The 25,989-nt window shown below is 31.0% G+C and overlaps 1 protein-coding gene across 4 annotated transcripts in view; it reads right to left on the reverse strand.

Annotated features, from left to right (window-relative positions):
- LOC127728690 (coiled-coil domain-containing protein 13-like) overlaps nucleotides 1–25,989 on the reverse strand; it is a 93,757-nt gene that overhangs the window by 13,172 nt on the left and 54,596 nt on the right. For all 4 annotated transcript variants that reach the window (XM_052236306.1, XM_052236304.1, XM_052236303.1 and 1 more), the window contains exons 10-17: nucleotides 19,676–19,752; nucleotides 16,964–17,063; nucleotides 16,306–16,512; nucleotides 15,981–16,105; nucleotides 15,204–15,296; nucleotides 13,103–13,228; nucleotides 10,283–10,410; nucleotides 2,297–2,441 (exon numbers count right to left, since the gene is read on the reverse strand). In XM_052236306.1, the coding sequence (XP_052092266.1) occupies nucleotides 2,297–2,441; nucleotides 10,283–10,410; nucleotides 13,103–13,228; nucleotides 15,204–15,296; nucleotides 15,981–16,105; nucleotides 16,306–16,512; nucleotides 16,964–17,063; nucleotides 19,676–19,752 (1,001 nt within the window). The remainder of the gene's footprint in view (nucleotides 1–2,296; nucleotides 2,442–10,282; nucleotides 10,411–13,102; nucleotides 13,229–15,203; nucleotides 15,297–15,980; nucleotides 16,106–16,305; nucleotides 16,513–16,963; nucleotides 17,064–19,675; nucleotides 19,753–25,989) is intronic.

Genomic DNA, 25,989 nt, shown 5'->3' on the forward strand with positions numbered 1-25,989 from the left:
TGGTTAAAAGCAAATACACCTTATTTATAATATACGTATGTTCATAGTATACCGGGGGCTTCAGATCACAATTAATTCCCTTTGTTCTTGGTCTTGGAATATAGTTCCCAATTATGATATGGGGTAATGCTTCCTAAGTATTCTGTCTACTGTTTTCTTTGAAATGTTTACTATTTAAGGGGTCATATCAGTTGCATATATAAATAAGTAAATAGTTATCAAAGGTACCAGGATTATAATTTAATACGCCAGACGTGCTTTTTGTTTACATAAGACTCATCAGTGACGCTCAGATCAAAAAATTTATAAAGCCAAACAAGTACAAAGTTGAAGAGCATTGAGGACCAAAAATTCCAAAAAGTTGTGCCAAATTTGGCTAAGGTAATCCATAGATGTAATATTACACGATGTCATCTATGGGTAATCTATTCCTGGGATAAAGATGTGGAAAAAATTTATTGTTGAAAGTGAAATTAGTGATTTGGCCAAAATGAAAGTAGGGTAGAAATTAGCCTTAGTCATTTATTCAAGATTCAAATCCTACCATTGGCATGTTAATAGCTAGGGCTCTCAAAAGAAAAAAAGCACTGATGGAGTGTCCTAGAAGCATATTTTATTAGAATAATAATGGTCTAAAAGCAGTTCTATTTATTTCATGTTTGAAGCGGTGCAATTTAACTTGACTTTTACCAAAAAATGCATTGTAGCAAAGGGGAAGAATAATTGTGGTCTGAGACCAGAACCGCGAAAATAATGGAATTTAACAGAAAGGAAACAAATAACGGACTTTTAAAAAAAGGGAGAGGGCTTTTGATATCTTTTCTGAAATTCTCCAGACATAAAATCTTTTATAAAAATTCATCCTACAACAATTTACATACTTTAAACCAAGCTCTAAATGCCCGCGATTTCACGGGTGTGTTCTAGTCCATATATATAAGTGTAAGTTAGTTGAACTTGAACAAATCTACATATGATCTGTGACAGCTCAAAACACATATTTTCTCAAAAGTATCTCAATATACTGAAGGTCAGCCTTGATCTTAAAGATTTTGAACATTTCAAATCAATAGATCAGTAAAGTAGGCAGGACATTTTAGTGTGTGCACTCTTGTTTAATATTTGATTTTGTTGAGTAGAGGAAATACTTGTGTAGGGGTTGGAGAGTATAAGTCAGATGTTATGTACTCTTTTGGTGTGCACAACTAATTCACATCCCTCATTGATGTGGTGATTTCAGGATGACTCAGGAGCTCAGATTTGGGTGAATGGAAGTCCACAGTTTGAGATTCCTGGATTTTTGTCAGATAAAGCATTATAACATTGTAAATGTTGTAAGTAAAATAAGATAAATAAAAAAAAATTAAAAAATTTATAAATATATCTTGAAAAGGAAAAAATTTTTGTGTTAATTAAGATCGCCATATTGGTTGTTAATTTAGTATCTACATAATTTAGGCCAAACATAAATAAATGAGTGCATGATACGTCCGTGAATGAATAAAGTACCATAACTGCTCAATGTCATATCAAAAATTCATAAAAAAACTAAAGGGAGGTTATTTTAATAGATATAAACCAGTCACAAAGGTTTCATGAAAACTGCTTAAAGCACTTTTGAGTTATTGTTTGAAAACAGGAAAATCCCCCCTTTTTTTATGAATAAAATTCCACAACTCAGAAACGTAAAATCTAAAATTTATAAAAATCTAAAGGGAGCTAAAGTCAATATATATAAACAAGTCATCAAAGTTTCATGAAAGTTATTGTCCGAAAACTGGGAAATCCCCCTTTTTTAATAAATAAAACCCCATAACTTGGAAACATAAAATCTAAAATTTACAAAAATCGAAATTGAGTTTCTGTATAAAATATTTCATGCTTTTTCTTTCTTTTCCATATATATTTTGGTTTTCAATTCTAGTGTTTATATTTCATCATCATAGATGTATTTTGTCACCTGCCTGGAATTATTATTTTTTTTATTGTATTTGATTGGCAAACCCGGAATTACCCTTATCCAACCCAGGAATCTGATCTGGTATTGTAATCGTCTTCATTTCCGGTTTATGGCATCCATTGTTCTTAAATTATGTTTTTGTCAGTCAGATACAATTTTACTCGTATTTACACATTACTTGTTGGCGATTTTCAGTATAAAGCTAAAACATGTACAATAATGTTTAATCTAATACCTTTTATAGTTAAACATTTATATTTTTCAATCAATCAGTCACTGCTAATTAGATACCTAGCACTGTAACTAGTTAAATGCAGGAATAAACATGTATCTTACGTAGTAACTAACTCCTCTAGATTCATATTTTGTGGAAGATCATCTTCATCCATTTCACCAAATACTGCAGAATCCCTGATACTGGAGGCTACATTCACACTACTAGCTCTTCCAGGCCGTTTCTTACTTCGGGATGGTAAACCATCTGTAAAACCAAAGTTTATTTATATCTTAGTTATCTGTCTGAAATATCAAGTTTAATCACTTCCTGATAGTAAATAATTTGAAATATCATAATTTTTCACCACATGATGGTTAAACTTTTCAAATATCAAATTTTAACAGTTTTTTATACAGCAATAACTTTGTCTTAATATTTTATGAAACTTTGGCAAAAGCTTGTTCAATATCAAGAAATAGCATCTGAAGAAAAAAAATCCTTATTTAACTGGCAAATAAACTTATTTTTTGGCAGTCAACATAACACTTTTTTACACCTGCAGCATCAATTGAAGACGAGACACATGTTTGATGGAACTCTTGACAAATCTTTATATAAGAAAGGGAAAGTGGAGAATAATTACACAAAATATTCAAAAGCATTCTACTTCCCTTTACTGCAGTCTTAGGCTAATACCAATCAAATAATTGACATGTAACGTTTCAAATGAAAAATAAATTTGAGTACATTTTTATCCTTTAGGATAATTGCCTTTAAGTATAAGTAATATATACAGCTGTTTTAATGTAATTTTTTTCTTTTCTTTCTAAAGGTCTTGAACCTTCTTATCTTATTGGGTCTGGTATACCAATTCAATACACCTCTTTTTTATCAGGCTGTACACAACCAATTCAATGGAAAATTGCTCATTATTTCCTTTGTTTAGATTAAAAATAGATACAATTTTTCATGTAGTTTAGTCTATTAGACTGATGATACAGGTTAGTTTGTCTTATGAATTAAAAACAATTGACCCAGACTTACATTTCAGAACTGCTAAAAAGGTGCATATATTCAAATTATTAGATTTTAGTCAGAACTGCAATATATTCTACTCCCATCAAAAGACTACAAATATTTCTATGATAATACCTATTTCAAAAGGTAAATTTACAATACTGCTCAAAAGCATGTTAAAACTTTTCAAATCAATAAATAAATAGCAACAGTATAGTTCATTTAAAAGGCAACTTTTCTCAGAGCATATTTCCAATGAACTGTACCATGAATATGTCGCCTCCCAACTATGAAACAAATACACAAGCAGTTTTCTTTTAGAAAAGTAAACTCTAATTCTTAACTACAGTGCCTGAGACAATATAATGTCCCTGTAATAGTATTGTTTTAATTAAAAGTTGTCAGTAGAAACTTGTCAAATATACTAACACAAAAAAAAACTAAGTTTAATTACCAAATTCAAAAATTCATAAAATCTTAATTTGTACAATAGGATAAGTGTATAAACACCACTGCTGAATAAAAATTATAGCTTGAAAAAGTGTCATAGGAAATGGCAGGCAAACAATGTTGTGTACAAATACCCTGCCAAATAAAGTTTCTAGCTTGAAAAACTGTCAGAGGAAATGGCAGACAAACAATGTTATGTACAAATACCCTGCCAAATAAAGTTTCTAGCTTGAAAAACTGCAAGAGGAAATGGCAGGCAAACAATGTTGTGTACAAATACACTGCCAAATAAAAGTTCTAGCTTGAAAAACTGTAAGAGGAAATGGCAGGCAAACCATGTTGTGTACAATTACTCTGCTAGATAAAAGTTCTAGCTTGAAAAACTGTAAGAGGAAATGGCAGGCAAACCATGTTGTGTACAATTCCCCTGCTGAAGAAAATTTCTAGCTTGAAAATTTTTAATAGGAAATAGCAGGCAAACAATGTTGTGTACAATTACCCTGCTGAATAAAAGTTTCTAGCTTGAAAATTATTTAGAGGAGATGGCAGGTAAACAATGTTGTGTACAATTACCCTGCTGAATAAAAGTTTCTAGCTTGAAAATTATTTAGAGGAAATGTCAGGCAAACAATGTTGTGTACAATTATCCTGCTGAATTAAAGTTCTAGCTTGAAATTTTTTAAGAGGAAATGGCAGGCAAACAATGTTGTGTACAAATACCCTGCCAAATAAAAGTTCTAGCTTGAAAAACTGTCAGAGGAAGTGTAATACAAACAATTTTGTGTACAATTACCCTGCTGAATGAAAGTTCTAGCTTAAAAAATGTTAGAAGAAACAACAATGTTGTGTACAAACAGTCACTGCTGAATAAAAGTTTTAGTTTGAAAACTGTAGGAGGAAATGGCAGATAAACACTATCAATTACTTAGAGCATTAAGTTCCTGTGTAGGAAGTTAGACTCCCTCAAGATAGGAAAAACAATGTTCAGTATTTGTTTAATTTCATAAACACTTGTTAAGTTCAGTAACATGTAACTGCTTTTGAAAAATTGACTAACATCAACATACTCATAATATGCACCATTGGTCTTAGAATAAATACTCTGCCAAAAGATATAGGTCTTGAAAACTGTAAAAGGAGTAACAGTGGACAACCATAAAAATATTGACTTATTTTCAATATAAAGTAAAGTAAAGAAATATTGTATTACTTTATATGTATAAGTACATCTATTGGTAGAAAATCAAAAGAGCTAAAGTGCTTTCACTCTTATGATGAAAGATACAATTAATATATAATGGCAAAACTAAACAGCAATCATATTATTATCTACTTATATTTGAAGAAAAATAACATCTGTTTCAAAAATCTTGAATATACTGGTGGAATTGATTGAATTGAACTTGTTTAAAAAAAATCCCACAAGACTTTCTTTCACTATGTGTAATTGTTCTGCTATCTCCTTGTAATTGACTATTTTGGCTGATAGAATAATTTACTATGTTTTGACTTCTTACCTATAAAAGCATTTTCTGGCAAAATTCACTTTTCTTCATTTAAAAATCAAGTGGAAATATGCCTACTGATAAATTTTGTTTTATAAAGAAGGAAGGGATGGATAGACTTGTCATGTTTCAGTGATGTCAATGTTATGATTCTGTTTCAGTGATGTCAATGTTATGATTCTGTTTCAGTGATGACAATGTTATGATTCTGTTTCAGTGATGTCATTTTATGATTCTGTTTCAGTGATGTCAATGTTATGATTCTGTTTCAGTGATTATGATTCTGTTTCAGTGATGTCAATGTTATGACTCTGTTTCAGTGATTATGATTCTGTTTCAGTGATGTCAATGTTATGATTCTGTTTCAGTGATGTCAATGTTATGACTCTGTTTCAGTGATTATGATTCTGTTTCAGTGATGTCAATGTTATGATTCTGTTTCAGAGATGTTAATGTTATATTTCTGTTTCAGTGATGACAATGTTATGATTCTGTTTCAGTGATTATGATTCTGTTTCAGTGATGTCAATGTTATGATTCTGTTTCAGTGATTATGATTCTGTTTCAGTGATGACAATGTTATGATTCTGTTTCAGTGATTATGATTCTGTTTCAGTGATGTCAATGTTATGATTCTGTTTCAGTGATGGCAATGTTATGATTCTGTTTCAGTGATTATGATTCTGTTTCAGTGATGTAAGTGTTATGATTCTGTTTTAGTGATGACAATGTTATGATTCTGTTATGATTCTGTTTTAGCGATGTCAATGTAATGATTCTGTTTCAGTGATGTAAATGTTATGATTCAGTTTCAGTGATGACAATGTTATGATTCTGTTTCAGTGATGACAATGTTATGATTCTGTTTCAGTGATGTTAATGTTATGATTCTGTTCCAGTGATGTCAGTGTTATGATTCTGTTTCAATGGTGACAATGTTATGATTCTGTTTCAGTGATGTCAGTGTTATGATTCTGTTTGACAATGTTATGATTCTGTTTGACAATGTTATGATTCTGTTTCAGTGATGACAATGTTATGATTCTGTTTCAGTGATGTCAATGTTATGATTCTGTTTCAGTGATATCAATGTTATGATTCTGTTTCAGTGATGTCAATGTTATGACTCTGTTTCAGTGATTATGATTCTGTTTCAGTGATGTCAATGTTATGATTCTGTTTCAGTGATGTCAATGTTATGATTCTGTTTCAGAGATGTTAATGTTATAGTTCTGTTTCAGTGATGACAATGTTATGATTCTGTTTCAGTGATTATGATTCTGTTTCAGTGATGTCAATGTTATGATTCTGTTTCAGTGATTATGATTCTGTTTCAGTGATGACAATGTTATGATTCTGTTTCAGTGATTATGATTCTGTTTCAGTGATGTCAATGTTATGATTCTGTTTCAGTGATGGCAATGTTATGATTCTGTTTCAGTGATTATGATTCTATTTCAGTGATGTCAATGTTATGATTCTGTTTCAGTGATTATGATTCTGTTTCAGTGATGTCAATGTTATGATTCTGTTTCAGTGATGACAATGTTATGATTCTGTTTCAGTGATTATGATTCTGTTTCAGTGATGTCAGTGTTATGATCCTGTTTTAGTGATGACAATGTTATGATTCAGTTTCAGTGATGACAATGTTATGATTCTGTTATGATTCTGTTTTAGCGATGTCAATGTAATGATTCTGTTTCAGTGATGTAAATGTTATGATTCAGTTTCAGTGATGACAATGTTATGATTCTGTTTCAGTGATGACAATGTTATGATTCTGTTTCAGTGATGTTAATGTTATGATTCTGTTCCAGTGATGTCAGTGTTATGATTCTGTTTCAATGGTGACAATGTTATGATTCTGTTTCAGTGATGTCAGTGTTATGATTCTGTTTGACAATGTTATGATTCTGTTTCAGTGATGACAATGTTATGATTCTGTTTCAGTGATGTCAATGTTATGATTCTGTTTCAGTGATGTCAATGTTATGATTCTGTTTCAGTGATGTCAATGTTATGATTCTGTTTCAGTGATGTCAATGTTATGATTCTGTTTCAGTGATGTCAATGTTATGATTCTGTTTCAGTGATGTCAATGTTATGATTCAGTTTCAATGATGTCAATGTTATGATTCTGTTTCAGTGATGACAATGTTATGATTCTGTTTCAGTGATGACAATGTTATGATTCTGTTTCAGTGATGTCAATGTTATGATTCTGTTTCAGTGATTATGATTCTGTTTCAGTGATGACAATGTTATGATTCTGTTTTAGTGATGACAATGTCATGATTCTGTTACAGTGATGACAATGTTATGATTCTGTTTCAGTGATGACAATGTTATGATTCTGTTTTAGTGATGACAATGTCATGATTCTGTTTCAGTGATGTCAGTGTTATGATTCTGTTTCAGTGATGTCAGTGTTATGATTCTGTTTCAGTGATGACAATGTTATGATTCTGTTTTAGTGATGACAATGTCATGATTCTGTTACAGTGATGACAATGTTATGATTCTGTTTCAGTGATGACAATGTTATGATTCTGTTTTAGTGATGACAATGTCATGATTCTGTTTCAGTGATGTCAGTGTTATGATTCTGTTTCAGTGATGACAATGTTATGATTCTGTTTCAGTGATTATGATTCTGTTTCAGTGATGTCAGTGTTATGATTCTGTTTTAGTGATGACAATCTTATGATTCAGTTTCAGTGATGACAATGTTATGATTCTGTTATGATTCTGTTTTAGCGATGTCAATGTAATGATTCTGTTTCAGTGATGTAAATGTTATGATTCAGTTTCAGTGATGACAATGTTATGATTCTGTTTCAGTGATGACAATGTTATGATTCTGTTTCAGTGATGTTAATGTTATGATTCTGTTCCAGTGATGTCAGTGTTATGATTCTGTTTCAATGGTGACAACGTTATGATTCTGTTTCAGTGATGTCAGTGTTATGATTCTGTTTGACAATGTTATGATCTGTTTCAGTGATGACAATGTTATGATTCTGTTTCAGTGATGACAATGTCATGATTCTGTTACAGTGATGTCAATGTTATGATTCTGTTTCAGTGATGACAATGTTATGATTCTGTTTTAGTGATGACAATGTCATGATTCTGTTACAGTGATGACAATGTTATGATTCTGTTTCAGTGATGACAATGTTATGATTCTGTTTTAGTGATGACAATGTCATGATTCTGTTTCAGTGATGTCAGTGTTATGATTCTTTTTCAGTGATGTCAATGTTATGATTCTGTTTCAGCAGGGTTTAAGCTAGGATTTTGAGGGCTTTAAGTCACTTTTGTGCGAGATGAAAATAAACATTATTTTGGGTAACAGCAAGGGACCAAGGATATATGTATATTACTAACTATACATCTTTGTCAGACTTTGAAGGACTAATTGCAGGATTTGACTGATGTGTCACTTAAATATGAAGATTGTGATATAAGATCTGAAAACCTAGTTCAAAATTTTACTTCAATTAGTTTCAGGGGACATTCCTGATCAACAAAAGTTGGATTCCTTTTTTTATAAAAACCAGGAATCACAGTATAAATGAACTTGTTGAACTTTGTAAGACTATTACACTGCATAATTATTATCCTTATAAGACGTTTAAATCGATATTTTGAATTAAATTCTATAAAGTTGGAACCAAGGATTTGTACAAATTCACATGGAACGATTCCAATAACTGTAAATTGTAAATTAATCGAGAATTGATCATGTTTACTTTTGAATTTCAAATGAAATGTAAACGGGAAGTGACAAGTAGATAATAAACTCAGAATGAATCCGGATTCATCTACGGATTGGTTCGTGTTTAAAAAAAGGCAGGAAATTATAATTTTTTTATTTCAATTTGCTTTGTAAGAACTATATTTGTCTCTCTCATTTATTTTGGCACTAAATTTATTTCGTATTTTACGTTTTAGTGTCTATAAATTCATAGGAATACTTTCACGCATGGGCAGTATATGTAAGGAAGCACCTGTTTGACTCATTTCTGAACGTTTTGAATAAAGTTCTATCTTTTTAATCGAAATTGAATGTTTAATATCAAAGACGACGAAAATACGACAAACGAACTGCAAGTTATGATCGTTTTAGAAATATTGAAATTAAAAAGCGAATTGTCCCGGGGAAAACAATTGTGTTCAAATGACGAAACTACGACAAGCGAACTGCAAATTGTGGTTGTTGGCCTTGAGAAATATTGATATTAAAATGCAGACTGACTAATTTTACTGGGGAAAATAATTGACCGGATTAGTGACCCATCCGATGGCAATAAGCGGATTAGCTGTAATCACAACTTTAAAACTCCTGTAGTAAATTAGCTGAGGGTCATAAACTTGACAGAAACATGTATACAGGTAGAATTATAGTATTTTCATGCCAAAATATTTTTACACTTTCCAAATTTAAGTGACGAAATTGATTTGAAATACTTTCGTCATTTTGAAAACAGTTTCATAAATTACGAAAGTGACGAGTGCTAGCAAAATCACTGTGTTTCAGTGATGTCAATGTTATGATTCTGTTTCAGTGATGTCAATGTTATGATTCTGTTTCAGTGATGACAATGTTATGATTCTGTTTCAGTGATGTCAATATTATGATTTTGTTTTAGTGATGACAATGTCATGATTCTGTTTCAGTGATGTCAAAGTTATGATTCTGTTTCAATGATGTCAATGTTATGATTCTGTTTCAGTGATTATGATTCTGTTTCAGTGATGACAATGTTATGATTCTGTTTCAGTGATGTCAATGTTATGATTCTGTTTCAGTGATGACAATGTTATGATTCTGTTTCAGTGATGTCAATATTATGATTCTGTTTTAGTGATGACAATGTCATGATTCTGTTTCAGTGATGTCAAAGTTATGATTCTGTTTCAGTGATGTCAATGTTATGATTCTGTTTCAGTGATTATGATTCTGTTTCAGTGATGACAATGTTATGATTCTGTTTCAGTGATGTCAATGTTATGATTCTGTTTCAGTGATGTCAGTGTTATGATTCTGTTTTAGTGATGTCAGTGTTATGATTCTGTTTCAGTGATGTCAATGTTTTGATTCATGTTTGTTTCATTCACACTTACCACCTTTACATTTACTGGATTGTTCTATTTTAGACTTCCCAATCTGTTTCTCTAACAAGGCATTCTTTTTTCTTTGATTTATCAATTCATTTTGAACATCAGCTACTTTTTGTGTACTCTCGTCAGATCTAAAAATAGAAACACAGAGTTTATAATTTTTTTTCTTCCTTTTTGAAACTCTTCATTTGAAATTGCTTTTCTTAAATATAAATGAATTAACATTCAAACAAATCACTTTTTATTTTGCAGAAACAGAATATTCAAAAAACAAATTCCGAATGGATAGTATAAAGGCATTAAAATAAAGCACTACAAACCAGTAAAAGTCTGAAATGGCCTATATCTGTACTCGACTGTACTGATTTTTACTCGACCAGTCTGAATTGGTCTGAATTTTACTTAATATTACTTGACCCAGTCTTAACCATACTCGACTGTACTGATTTGTACTTGACCCTTATCTTTGCTATTGAAAATAGTCTAAACTATTACTCGACCAGTCTGAAACAGTCTTAACCCAGTCTGGACCAGTACTCGACCAGCTCTCGACCTATTTTTTCAGTCTGAACCATACTCGTCCAAAGGTCTGAACAATACTCGACCAGTCTGAACCATACTTGACCAAATAACCTCTTCTTTATAATTTTGATTGTTTAAATAACTTTCTCTTTAACTTACATGACAACAGCCACAATTAAATAAAGATATATATAAAAACATTTTTTACATTCTTTAATAATACATGATTCTCTTAGATTTGGCAAATCGAGATAGTTAAATTATCTAATTTTAAAGTCTGAGTCTTGTTAAATAAAAGACTTTTTTTACCTGAAAACCACACCTATACTGAGGGTAATAAAACCTTATTAAAAATAAGGTGCTTTTTGTTTGGCATGTGTTTTTTTTTAAAACAAAACTTGATTTTCCTAAATTCCTAAATAAAAACGAATGTAGGACAGAAAGTCACAGGACAAAAAGTCACAATTCAGTTTTGAGGTTATTTTTCTTTGAACAATAGAACACTTATTTAAAAAAAAACATTTTTGTATTTTTCTTGAAACAATATCAATAATGATCAAATAATTGTTAAGAAAACAAAATGTTACAATGTCTTGGTACTTAAATGGCTTCATGGTGCCAAGAAATATATCCTTTGCATGATTAAAATTTTATAAATCTTTATTTATCAAATTAAGTCTTATGAACAATTTCCTAAACTGTAAAATGAATATGTGTCATAAAATGGAAACATTTCAAGATCTTTCTCATAAATATTCAATGAATTGTATACAAATATTTGTGAATTTTTGTCCTATCAAATTTGTGACTTTCTGTCCTGTGACTTTTTGTCCTGTGACTTTCTGTACTTAGGTTTCATGGTTATATACAATAGTTATATAACTATCTTTTTAATGAGGTAACAACAGCCAACAAAATCACTGACATTGTTTAACCTTATATCAGAAATATATCTATTCCTATTCATAATTTGGGATATATATATATTTTAAAAGGGATAAAAAATTCAAGAAATGAATAAAATTTTTCTTGTGATTAGGGGTAAACTATAAAGTAATACATCCTGCTTGACGCACACTGATTAAAAAGATCACACCTGGTCAGAGAGTAATAAATTTTAAATAACATCCATTGAAAATTACAACATCCTGTAAAACTTAAATAACAAGGCCTTTGAATTCACTAGATAAGTAATACACGAGTTTAAGAAAAATATGGTTTTCTTTTTACCTGTAAAACACCTGTACTGAGGTAATTAAACCATTAAACCTTATTAAACTGCTTCTTGGATGCCATGTCTTTAATTTTGACAAAACGTATTTAAATTTAATTAAAATAAATTTCTACTGCAACTTTGGAATACATTTCCTTTTTTAAAAGGTTATCAAGGATAAAAAGATGAAAGTTTTATTATTATTATTATATTAAATTTTTGATTTTACAATTCTAACATTTATTAAGTTGCTTTATATACTATTTTATATATATTTTGATAAAAAAAAAAATTGAATAACATTTAAGATATTTGAATAATGGTTGAAAGTTATAGTATTTTTGATGCATAAATCAATGTGAACATGATATCATGTATATGAAAATTCATTTAACGAACTTAATTTATTACATGATATTTTTTTAATCCAACCAGAAATTTGATCACCTTGTTTTATTTTAATTTTAAATGTGATATACATTTTATATATATATATATATATGAATAACAGTTCCTAAATTAATGAAAAAATAATATAGATAGATACAAAAAATAGGTCTAGGTTGGTTAAGACTTGGTCGAGTATGGTTCAGACTAGGTCGAGCATATTTCAGACTTGGTCGAGAATGGTTAAGACTATGTCAAGTATGGTCCGGACTCGTATAAAATGGTTAAGTACTGGTCGAGTAAAGGTCGAGTACAAGTTCAGACTGTTTAGTATGGTTCAGACTACAGTCGAGTAATATCAAGTAAATTTCAGACCAATTCAGACTGGTCGAGTAAAAATCAGTTCAGTCGAGTACAAATATAGGCCATTTCAGACTTTTACTGGTTCGTAGTGAAGTGATATCTATAAACATACAAGTAATGCAAAACATAATAAAGTTTTTTTTAACTAATAATTAAAACAGAAAGAAATCATGAAAAAAATAGCTGTTAAAATTCAGGGTCAGTAAAGAATGTACAGTAGAGTTTAAAACATATTAAATCAAGTAATCCATGGAACTAATAGTTGTAACAGCATAGAATCATTTGTACACTTGACTGACCGTTAAAATTTCAATTTTTATTTGTTCACAATATCTTACCTTTTTTGTAAGACCTGTACTAACTCTGAAAGTTTTTCTCTTTCCACATCAGCTACCTGCATAAGAGTTTTATACTCCTGGCACTGATAAGTTAGCTCATTCACAGCACGTTTGTCTAAATTATTCCTGAAAACACATAAAATATAAAAAGAAGATGTGGTATGATTGTCAATGAGACAACTCTCCACAATAGACCAAACATCTTGTTTCATTTAGATTCATTGTCAATATAATTGCAACAAAAAGTGTCATGAAGGGAATGCTGTGTTATATTTCTCTGCTTTATATTTAGCTAGTAGGCTGTTATATTACCTATTTTTCTTTAGATAGCCATGGTTAGTATGCTATGTTATATTTTTGTATTTTTCTTTAGATAGCCATGGTTACTATGCTATGTTATATTTCCTATTTTCCTTTAGATAGCCATGGTTAGTATGCTATGTTATATTTCCTATTTTGCCTTTAGATAGCCATGATTAGTATGCTATGTTATATTTCCTATTTTCCTTTAGATAGCCATGGTTAGTATGCTATGTTATATTTCCTATTTTCCTTTAGATAGCCATGATTAGTATGCTATGTTATATTTCCTATTTTCCTTTAGATAGCCATGGTTACTATGCTATGTTATATTTCATATTTTCCTTTAGATAGACATGGTTAGTATGCTATGTTATATTTCCTATTTTGCCTTTAGATAGCCATGACTAGTATGCTATGTTATATTTCCTATTTTGCCTTTAGATAGCCATGGTTACTATGCTATGTTATATTTCCTATTTTCCTTTAGATAGCCATGGTAAGTATGCTATGTTATATTTCCTATTTTGCCTTTAGATAGCCATGATTAGTATGCTATGTTATATTTCCTATTTTCCTTTAGATAGCCATGGTTACTATGCTATGTTATATTTCCTATTTTTCCTTTAGATAGCCATGGTTAGTATGCTATGTTATATTTCCTATTTTACCTTTAGATAGCCATGGTTAGTATGCTATGTTATATTTCCTATTTTGCCTTTAGATAGCCATGGTTAGTATGCTATGTTATATTTCCTATTTTGCCTTTAGATAGCCATGGTTACTATGCTATGTTATATTTCCTATTTTGCCTTTAGATAGCCATGATTAGTATGCTGTTATATTTCATATTTTCCTTTAGATAGCCATGATTAGTATGCCATGTTATATTTCCTATTTTGCCTTTAGATAGCCATGACTAGTATGCTATGTTATATTTCCTATTTTGCCTTTAGATAGCCATGGTTACTATGCTATGTTATATTTCCTATTTTTCCTTTAGATAGCCATGGTTAGTATGCTATGTTATATTTCCTATTTTACCTTTAGATAGTCATGGTTAGTATGCTATGTTATATTTCCTATTTTGCCTTTAGATAGCCATGGTTAGTATGCTATGTTATATTTCCTATTTTGCCTTTAGATAGCCATGGTTACTATGCTATGTTATATTTCCTATTTTGCCTTTAGATAGCCATGATTAGTATGGTGTTATATTTTATATTTTCCTTTAGATAGCCATGATTAGTATGCTATGTTATATTTCCTATTTTGCCTTTAGATAGCCATGGTTACTATGCTATGTTATATTTCCTATTTTGCCTTTAGATAGCCATGATTAGTATGCTGTTATATTTCATATTTTCCTTTAGATAGCCATGACTAGTATGCTATGTTATATTTCCTATTTTTCTTTAGATAGCCATGATTAGTATGCTGTTATATTTCATATTTTCCTTTAGATAGCCATGATTAGTATGCTATGTTATATTTCCTATTTTGCCTTTAGATAGCCATGGTTACTATGCTATGTTATATTTCCTATTTTGCCTTTAGATAGCCATGATTAGTATGCTGTTATATTTCATATTTTCCTTTAGATAGCCATGATTAGTATGCTGTTATATTTCATATTTTGCCTTTAGATAGCCATGATTAGTATGCTGTTATATTTCATATTTTCCTTTAGATAGCCACGGTTAGTATGTTGTGTTTTGTTTCCTATTTTGCCTTTAGTTAGTATGTTATGTAGTTTTTATCTTTATTTTGAGCCTGTATTCTGTGTTGTAACTGTACTTACACAGTAAAGGAAGATTCTCTAACCAATGATTTTCTAGACTGAGACCTGGCTGATTCTAACATACTATTAACAGTTGGTGGTCTGTCACTCATTCTACAAGAGAGTTCAAACATGATGTGCAACTTGTAATATTGTCTGGATTCTATTCCAGCATTGTTTTGATTTATTGATTTCAATATCAACAACAAAATAAAGTTAAATTAGAACCCTTTAACCTTTTTGATATTGGCTTAAAATATATTTCCGGAAAAAAAAAGACTATATAAAGATGAAGTCAACCTTGGTACCATTGATCTCATTAACCTGAATTATTGGTTTCCATTAATACAGGCATATATAAAGTTCGCAAACATTTGGAAAATAGATAACAAAATTTAAAACATTCTCATAAGACCTAAATGCAGTGTTTTAAGTAAATCATTTTAAATTAAGGAATGTATCTTTCTCATTCATAGTTCTGATTCCTCGTCTGTGTTAGGCTATACTATTGTCCATTTTAGATGTATCAGCTCTTCCAAGTTTGTATCATGTTTTGGATGAAATTTACCTGGAAGATCATTGATTAATTTTACATGGAAGATCATTGATTAATTTTACCTGGAAGATCATTGATTAATTTTACATGGAAGATCTACATAAAAACTAAGTTCAGCAGTTTTGTAAAGATATACACCTGGATTGATTGATTGATTGTCGGTTGCTTAACATCCAGTGGAGTTATACCTTGAAGTTCAACATAACAATTAAGTTCTAGTACACACCACTAACAAATTTTACCTTGAATCTGTAGGTGTGACAGATGATAATCTGAATTCCAGTTCTACATTCTCATTAGTTGATTGAGGTCTGTTGGATGGCTGGAATAACATGTTGGCATTTTCCATCTGAGCTTTCTGTAAATGCTGAAGAGAGAAAACAGGACAACACATATCATGTTTTTAAATATACAAAGTCAGATTTCTACTATTAATGATAATTCACTGTATACTAAAGCAACATTTAACATGATCACACATCACAAATTAATGAAAACCTTTAGATTTCTAATCTGTAAACTATATTTGTTACAATGGTAAAGAAATACTGTAGAAGGAAAACTTACATTCAGTTTTAACTGTTTAATTTCATCCTCTAAAGCATGAACTTTAGTCTCTTTTTCAGCTACAATAATTTTAAGTTGCTGTACGATATTATTATCATGCTGTTTTTTCATTTCCATTTGTTTGACTTTCTCCCGGGAGTCAACTTCTGTCAGTGTTTTTGTCTCACTAGTCTGTTCTAACATTTTTTGTAGCTGTGCTTGTTGTAACTATAATGAAAATAAAACCATATTTTATATTTGTTTATATAATATAGTTCTTGGGTAGAACATTTTTCATAAAAACTAGAGCAGAGATTAGATGTCACTTACTGTGTTACATCATCATTTAAAAGGCCCCTTCATATTTCTTCAATCAGATAGCACTGCAACCCATACAATGTTAACTGTAGTGGGCAATTCATGTATGTCTCTTTGGCAAAATCCCAAAAACTCATACAGTTACAACTCTTACAATCTTGAAATGCAAACAAGCTTAATAAAGTCGTGTTTCATTAAATACACTTCTTAAAATTAAGAATGGTTAAAATCTAGAAATTCTATAATATCATTGGAACATGCCACATATGACACAAAATTTCAATCAAACTACACAGCAAAAATTACATAATAAATATGTTAAGATAAACATTTGTTTACAAAAAACTCTTGTTTATACTACCATGAGAGCTTCAATGAGTTCATCATCATGTTGACCCTTTTGTACCATTGTCTGCATTTGCTGTTTAAATGACTTTATTTCTTTTGACAGAACAGAATTTCTGTAAAATAAGAAACTAGAGGCTCTAAAGAGCCTGTGTCGCTCACCTTGGTCTATGTGAATATTAAACAAAGGACGCAGATGGATTCATGACAAAATTGTGTTTTGGTGATGGTGATGTGTTTGTACATCTTAATTTACTGAACATTTTTCCTGCTTACAATTATCTCTATCTATAATTAACTTGGCCCAGTAGTTTCAGAGGAGAAGATTTTTGTAAAAGATTACTAAGATTTACGAAAAAATGGTTAAAATTGACTATAAAGGGCAATAACTCCTAAAGGGGTCAACTGACAATTTCGGTCATGTTGACTTATTTGTTGATCTTACTTTGCCGACATTTATCGTTTTTTACAGTTTATCTCTATCTATAATAATATTCAAGATAATAACCAAAAACAGCAAAATTACCTTAAAATTACCAATTCAGGGGCAGCAACCCAACAACGGGTTGTCCGATTCATCTGAAAATTTCAGGGCAGATAGATCTTGACCTGATAAACAATTTTACTTCATGTCAGATTTGCTTTAAATGCTTTGGTTTTTGAGTTAAAAGCCAAAAACTGAATTTTACCCCTATGTTCTATTTTTAGCCGTGGCGGCCATCTTGGTTGGTTGACCAGGTCACGCCACACATTTTTAAAACTAAATAACCAAATGATGATTGTGGCCAAGTTTGGTTTAATTTGGCCCAGTTGTTTCAGAGGAGAAGATTTTTGTAAAAGATTACTAAGATTTACGAAAAATGGTTAAAAATTGACTATAAAGGGCAATTACTCCTAAAGGGGTCAACTGACCATTTCGGTTATATTGACTTATTTGTAAATCTTACTTTGCTGAACATTATTGCTGTTTACAGTTTATCTCTATCTATAATAATATTCAAGATAATAACCAAAAACAGCAAAATTTCCTTAAAATTACCAATTCAGGGGCAGCTACCCAATAACGGGTTGTCCGATTCATCTGAAAATTTCAGGGCAGATAGATCTTGACCTGATGAACAATTTTACCCCATGTCAGATTTGCTTTAAATGCTTTGGTTTTTGAGTTAAAAGCCAAAAACTGAATTTTACCCCTATGTTCTATTTTTAGCCGTGGCGGCCATCTTGGTTGGTTGACCAGGTCACGCCACACATTTTTAAAACTAGATAACCAAATGATGATTGTTGCCAAGTTTGGTTTAATTTGGCCACGTAGTTTCAGAGGAGAAGATTTTTGTAAAAGATTACTAAGATTTACGAAAAATTGTTAAAAATTGACTATAAAGGGCAATAACTCCTAAAGGGGTCAACTGACCATTTCAGTCATGTTGACTTATTTGTTAATCTTACTTTGCTGAACATTATTGCTGTTTACAGTTTATCTCTATCTATAATAATATTCAAGATAATAACCAAAAACAGCAAAATTTCCTTAAAATTACCAATTCAGGGGCAGCAACCCAACAACAGGTTGTTCGATTCATCTGAAAATTTTAGGGCAGATAGATCTTGACCTGATAAACAATTTTACTTCATGTCAGATTTGCTCTAAATGCTTTGGTTTTTGAGTTATAAGCCAAAAACTGCATTTTACCCCTATGTTTTATTTTTAGCTGTGGCGGCCATCTTGGTTGGTTGGCCGGGTCACGCCACACATTTTTTAAACTAGATACCCCAATGATGATTGTGGCCAAGTTTGGTTTAATTTGGCCCAGTTGTTTCAGAGGAGAAGATTTTTGTAAAAGATTACTAAGATTTACGAAAAATGGTTAAAAATTGACTATAAAGGGCAATTTCTCCTAAAGGGGTCAACTGACCATTTCGGTTATATTGACTTATTTGTAAATCTTACTTTGCTGAACATTATTGCTGTTTACAGTTTATCTCTATCTATAATAATATTCAAGATAATAACCAAAAACAGCAAAATTTCCTTAAAATTACCAATTCAGGGGCAGCAACCCAATAACGGGTTGTCCGATTCATCTGAAAATTTCAGGGCAGATAGATCTTGACCTGATGAACAATTTTACCCCATGTCAGATTTGCTCTTAATGCTTTGGTTTTTGAGTTATAAGCTAAAAACTGCATTTTACCCCTATGTTCTATTTTTAGCCGTGGCGGCCATCTTGGTTGGTTGACAGGGTCACGCCACACATTTTTAAAACTAGATACCCCAATGATGATTGTGGCCAAGTTTGGTTAAATTTGGCCCAGTAGTTTCAGAGGAGAAGATTTTTGTAAAAGTTTACGGACGACGGACGACGGACGACGGACGCAGGACGCCGGACGACGGACGCAAAGTGATGAGAAAAGCTCACTTGACCTTTCAGGTCAGGTGAGCTAAAAATGAATAAAAAACTGACTTCAATATTTATTCATATTTCATAATTTATGCATTATTTAGTTTTAAATGGTCCATTGTTCTTGGTAAGGTTTGCACAAATTCTGACCTTGTGAATTATGATTAGCAGATTTAGCTTACTTTTTTAAATTGTGTTATTTCAGCCTCTTTGATTTTAATTTCTTGAATCAATAAAATTCTGATTCCATTCGCTGATGCATAAATTCTAATTTAGTCTCTTCAGTCAATTGTCAAATTGGAGTGTAAATTATTACATCAACAAACCTGGATTTTGCAGCATCTAATTTCTTCTTTAAATTTTCATGATCAGATTCCAAGGCTTTGAATTCATTTGCTGCTCTCTATAATAGACAATCATTATATTTATGATAAATAAATATCTCTTATGGATAAAAATCATCATCTTTCTGAAACTCACAAACAGGAAAATGTTTAAGAAAATGTAAGAGTTATATTCATGACAGATATTTATTAAACAAAAAAATTATGCAAACATAAAATCTATAAACAATATCGGAAGGAAATTTACATTGATTCATATATTTTTATGCTGACAGTATATGTCAAGACAAAAAATGGCTTTATCTTGCTTTCTCTTTGGCCTTCGGGGCACATTTCTCTCACTGGGATCATACTACAACTCCTTATTATTATATCATAGTTAGTGCAATGTTAAATATGTATGATCGTAAATTTGATCCTATGAAATCATAAACTGTTAACACAGAGATATGTCTCGCCCATTTGTTATTTTGATAATGCAAATGTTGAAATTAAAATAGCAATACTTTAACATGTAAGTTATGCAAATATTCAAAGTCAATGAACCATGACTGAAGGTACAGGGCTAAACAATCTCCATGGAAATGAGATGTGCCAATGCTAATACAACTGCAAACCAAATACCATTGACTTTTCATAAGTCGTTCCCTTTAAACAAACCTAAAAACAAACATTAACTTGTAAACTATGTAAAAGTTTCAAAGTCAATGAACCATAATTAGGGGGTGGGGTTATATTATCTCCATGGAAATGAAACTTGCAAATGCCAATATATTTGCATACCTAATATCATTGACTTAACATTAGTGGTTCATCTTAAACTGACCTAATCACAAACTAATACATGTAAACTAAGCAAAAGTTTCAAAGTCAATAGACCATGAATGAGGGGTAAGGACCAAATAGTCTCCATGGAAATGAGATGTGCTAATGCTTATACAACTGCATACCAATTATCATTGACCTACCACAAACGGTTCCCAAATCAAATCAAATCAAGTTTATTGTACAAAAAAGGCCTCCAGCCCACGGTACAAATATTAAATTACACAATTTATAATTTTGCCATCTACAGTTACATATTACACAATAAACAATAATCACATTACATATTCACATATCATCATATTTATAAATCAGTCATCAGTAGTGTTCATTTCCACTTATATTTTACTATACATTCAAAATGTCAAAACTTCATCTCGAAATACTTTAGCTTTCATAATATATATTGCCAGATTTTTTAAAATACAAAAATCATCAGTTTTAAACAGATTAATCAGTTTTTCTTTGTTAGGATTATTATGACACCATATGGGTAAAAAATTTCTCCTTATATCACACAAAATCGGACAAACAAGTATAAAGTGGTATTCATCTTCAATTTCATTTGTATTACAAATTCTACATAATCTATTTTCCCTAGGTTGATTTTCATGTCTACCTTGTTCTATAGCAAGGCTATGATTAGAACATATAATGGAAAAAATTTCATGTTTGAGCTTAAATGACAGCTTTTGAATATTTTCATTAATAATAATAACATCTTTAATTTTCGAATAAAAAGAACATTTGGAAGAATTACCAATATAATCTGACCAAGTTTGTAAGTTCACATCTTTTAGTCTTTGTTTAAATAACAACATAAACAGTTTTATATCTCCAACACTTTGGTTTTCCCATACATATCCAAATCCATATGAAAATAATAGTTTTTGAATTTTCGTACACCAGTTTATTTGTCCATTTTCATTCATTTTGAACATCATACGGTAGCATTGTTTTGGTAGTCTGCTATCATCAAGGTTTTGTAGACTTAGAAAATATTTAATAGGCTTGCACATATAGTTTACGTAGAGTTCATAACGACCACATTCACCTCTTGCTATGTGATGATTAGTTTTTTGACCCATTCCAAGTAGCCATTTACAAAATTTATTTTGAACAGTTTCAATGTCTTTCACTTTATCTGTACCCCATATTTCCGCACCATAATAAAGTATTGGAGCTACCATGGAGTCAAATAATTTAAATCCAAGACTTATGTCTCTAGTTCCAAGTTTACACATACAATGTTTTATCATATTAAGGGCTTTATCACATTGCATACTTAATGTTTTGCAGCAATAAGTCCATTTAAGTCTGTTGGAAAAATAAACTCCCAAATATTTATAGTAGCTGACCACTTTCAAAAGTTCTCCTTTAAAATACCATTTCTCATTAGAAGATAATTTTCCACCATTTTTAAATACAACAATATTAGATTTGTCCATATTCACAGTCATATTCCACTTATCACAATATTTTTCTAAGCAATTTAAACGTCTCTGAAGATCAATCGGAGTATCGGCTATAAGCGCAAGATCATCTGCAAACAGCAGCAGCATAATGTTATGAAAGTCCTCATGAATAAAAATGCCATTTCCACCACAATGTTCCATTTCTGTTGCCAATTCATTTATGTACATAGCAAACAACCATGGACTTAAGGTACAACCTTGTCTTACACCAAAATTACATGTAAAGGTATCAGATAGTCCATCTGCTGTTTTAACTTTAGCTTTAACATTACCATAAATATTTTGTAATAGCTTTATCATTTTACCATGTAAATTTTTACACAACAATAAATAAAATAGCTTAGAACGATTAATACTGTCAAAGGCTTTTGAAAAATCAATAAATGCACAATACAAAACACCTTTTTTCTTTGATAAATATTTCATTATAATACTACACAAAATAAAAATATTGTCTACTGTAGAGTAACCACTACGAAAACCTGCTTGCTCTTCTATTATATGCTCATTTAAATCTGACCATAGTTTTAATCTATTACTTATAACACCCATAAAAATTTTACTCATTACAGATAAAAGTGAAATACCACGATAGTTACCACATTCATTTCTATCGCCTTTTTTAAACAATGTAATAATTATTGCTGTAGTCCAACTTTCTGGAAAAACACCTGTATGCAAAATTTTATTAAATAATTTTAATAATACTGGCAATAGTTGTGTTGATAAACATTTATACACTTCACCTGGTACACCATCTTCACCTGGTGATTTATTATTTTTAAGCTTTTTAATTTCACTTAAAATTTCTTCAATATTAATATCACTGTCTAAATAAGAAAAATTTTCCTCTTCATGAGCAATACATATACCACAATCAGTATTGTGAGATTTTACAAAATTGTCTACAAATTCAGAAAAGTCCTCCTCTTTATCTAATATTACATCAGGGTTCAAAAGGTTAGAAAAATAGTTTTTCCATTCATCACTAGAAATATTTGACCTAGAAATACTAGATTTAGATATAACTGATTTTATCAATTTCCAAAATTTGCAACTATCTCCACTTTTAGCAACATTACATAGTTCAGTTCTCTTTTCTTCTTTGTGTTGCTTTTGCTTATTATCACACAACTTATGAAAAGTTTGCTTTGTTGATACATATTCATGTAGTATGATACTGTCACTTGTTGCTCGGAAATCATTTAATAGTTTACATTTAATGTTTTTCAAATTAACACATTCAGAATCAAACCATTCCTGATGCTTATAAACATTTTTACTTTGTTTGTTGTTTTGTAATAAACCAGCTTCATTACAAATATTTTGCAAGTGAAAAATAAACACATTGGTAGCTTCATCTACACTAACATCTATCAAATCTATAGTGTTGATTAAATATTCTAACGAAGACGGTTCATCTATGAGATCCTTGCACAACTGAGATTTGTTACAGTTCCATTTATACCGTATATGGTTCTCTTTACATACATACACATCTTTTTCCTTTTCAGCACGACTTGTAACAGGAATCTTTAAGCAACATGAAATTGGTAAATGTTTTGACAAATCAACAGGAAGTACGCTAAAATGAGATATCCATCTGAATAAATTGTAGCTAGTAATTACATAGTCAATTACACTAGCCCCACTTGAACACATATATGTAAATTGCCCCTCTTTGTCACCATGTTTACGACCATTAATTATACACAAATCCTTTGTACAACACAATTGTAATAATAAACGCCCAAAATTGTTTGTAGTTTTGTCTTTATTTGTACGCTTACGCTGAGATATATATGGTTTTGAATCATGGTCATTGTTTGTAATGTATTGAAGACCAGGAATATAGTTCGCTTTATCTTCTGTAACAAAATCGTTTAGTTCAGCGGTCCTGGAATTAAAGTCTCCAGCCAAAAATATTTCACATTCATCATACATTGATTCTACTTCAAAAAGAGCTTCATTTAGGATATCTATACCATTATTTGTATTCTTGTCACTGTAAAAAATTGAGTTCTCAGGTGGTATATAAATAAATACCATTATTATTATTTTGTGTTCACAGTTAAATTTAAGGAAAACCATATCCTTATAATGCTTTAAGATTTGTGACACTTTAAATGTTTTTATAATATTTTTTCTAACTAACACTAAAACTCCACCTGATGCTTTGTTGAAAACAGAATTGTCACTTGAGCGAATACTTTCATAATAGTCAAAATCACAGAACATATTTACAAATTCACCTTCTACTTTTTGAAATGTTTCTTGGAAGCTAATTATATCGTGTTTTTCAACAATCATATCAATGGATTTTCTGTCTCTATTTAATTTTGTTTTTAAACTTTCTATGTTCCATGAAACAATTTTTAATAGAATATCTGAAGAGTCACTGTTAAGATTAAAATCAGTTTTATTTGTACAGTACCGTGGACCTTGACCGCATCCCTATTTGCTAGGAACTTCTTCTATATCTTCTGTTATAAAGTTAAAAGTAAACAGTTTACTGTCTATCAAAAGTTTGTCCTGACGCATTGATACCTTACTACCATTTTCCCTTGCAGCCAGAAGAAACGGGCTTAATTTTTGTCGCACAGTCCTTACATTTGGTGTGAAATCTTCAGCTATCCTATATGTTTTATCCTGTTTTAGTACCTCCTTCGCTTTTTTCAGTATAGTATTCCTGTCCCTCATGCTTAAAAATTTTACTATAACAGGCCGCTTGCTATCTGTGCCCCTGACACGACTAACATGCTCGATTTGAACGTTGTCAGCAAATTCTTTACCCAGCTCCAGAACATGTACCAAGAAACCCCTGATCTTTGACTCACACTCTACCCATGTCTCCCTCCTAGAACCATTGCTAGCACCTGGGTTATCCGACTCATTTTCTTGTTCTGTGCTTTCATTATATGCTTTATCATCGACACCCATAAATAACAAGTTATTTTTCCTTGAAACTGCCTCAAATTTTTCAACCTGGTTTTCTAGAGTCGTTACCCGTGTTTTAAGCTTGTTGTTTTCTGTTTGTAGCATGTCTATCTTACTGTCAATTTTATCATTCAATAGCTCTATGTTCTCTTTTACACTTGTCATCTCTGTTTTCATTGCGATAACATTTGTTGATATAGTACACATTTCTGACCTTATTTCCTGAAGAGTTCGACTAAGTGAGTCGCTTGAGTTGTCTCCCTTATCCCATGAAAGTTTCGATTGTGATAATAATCGTGTATTCGGTCTTACATCTGTTGTTGGGGGAGGACCAGGGTTTAATTCAACATCTCCGCTTAGTAGTAGAATTATACTAATACAAAAAGTTAATCTCAATAGTTGTTTTAGCTTTGTAGGTTGACTTGGGTTTGACAACATGGCGGGATATTTGAAAATGTTTTTACACACTGGTTGATAGAAAGAACCAATTCTCATTCTCCACTGATTCAGATCACATCCCATCTTGAAATTGTAGTATTAGATGGTATTAAATGGTGAAAATAGTAAATTTGCCACTCTGTTTATGGTTACAATTGACTAAAAGTTCGATTTTTTTTCACTGATATTTTTCTGACTTCCGTTCTTTTCCCTGTAGGTGGCGCTTTTTTCACAAACGGTTCCCCTTAAACTGACCTAATCACAAACTAATACATGTAAACTAAGCAAAAGTTTCAAAGTCAATAGACCATGAATGAGGGGTAAGGACCAAATAGTCTCCATGGAAATGAGATGTGCTAATGCTTATACAACTGCATACCAATTATCATTGACCTACCACAAACGGTTCCCCTTAAACTGACCTAATCACAAACTAATACATGAAAACTAAGCAAAAGATTCAAAGTCAATAGACCATGAATGAGGGGGCGGGGCCAAATAATCTCCATGGAAATGAGATATGCCAATGCTTATACAACTGCATACCAAATATCATTGACCTACCACTAGTGGTTCCCCATAAACTGACCTAATCACAAACTAATACATGTAAACTAAGCA

This window comes from Mytilus californianus, unplaced genomic scaffold (genome assembly GCF_021869535.1).
Source record: "Mytilus californianus isolate M0D057914Y unplaced genomic scaffold, xbMytCali1.0.p SCAF_2, whole genome shotgun sequence".
NCBI lineage: Eukaryota > Metazoa > Mollusca > Bivalvia > Mytilida > Mytilidae > Mytilus > Mytilus californianus.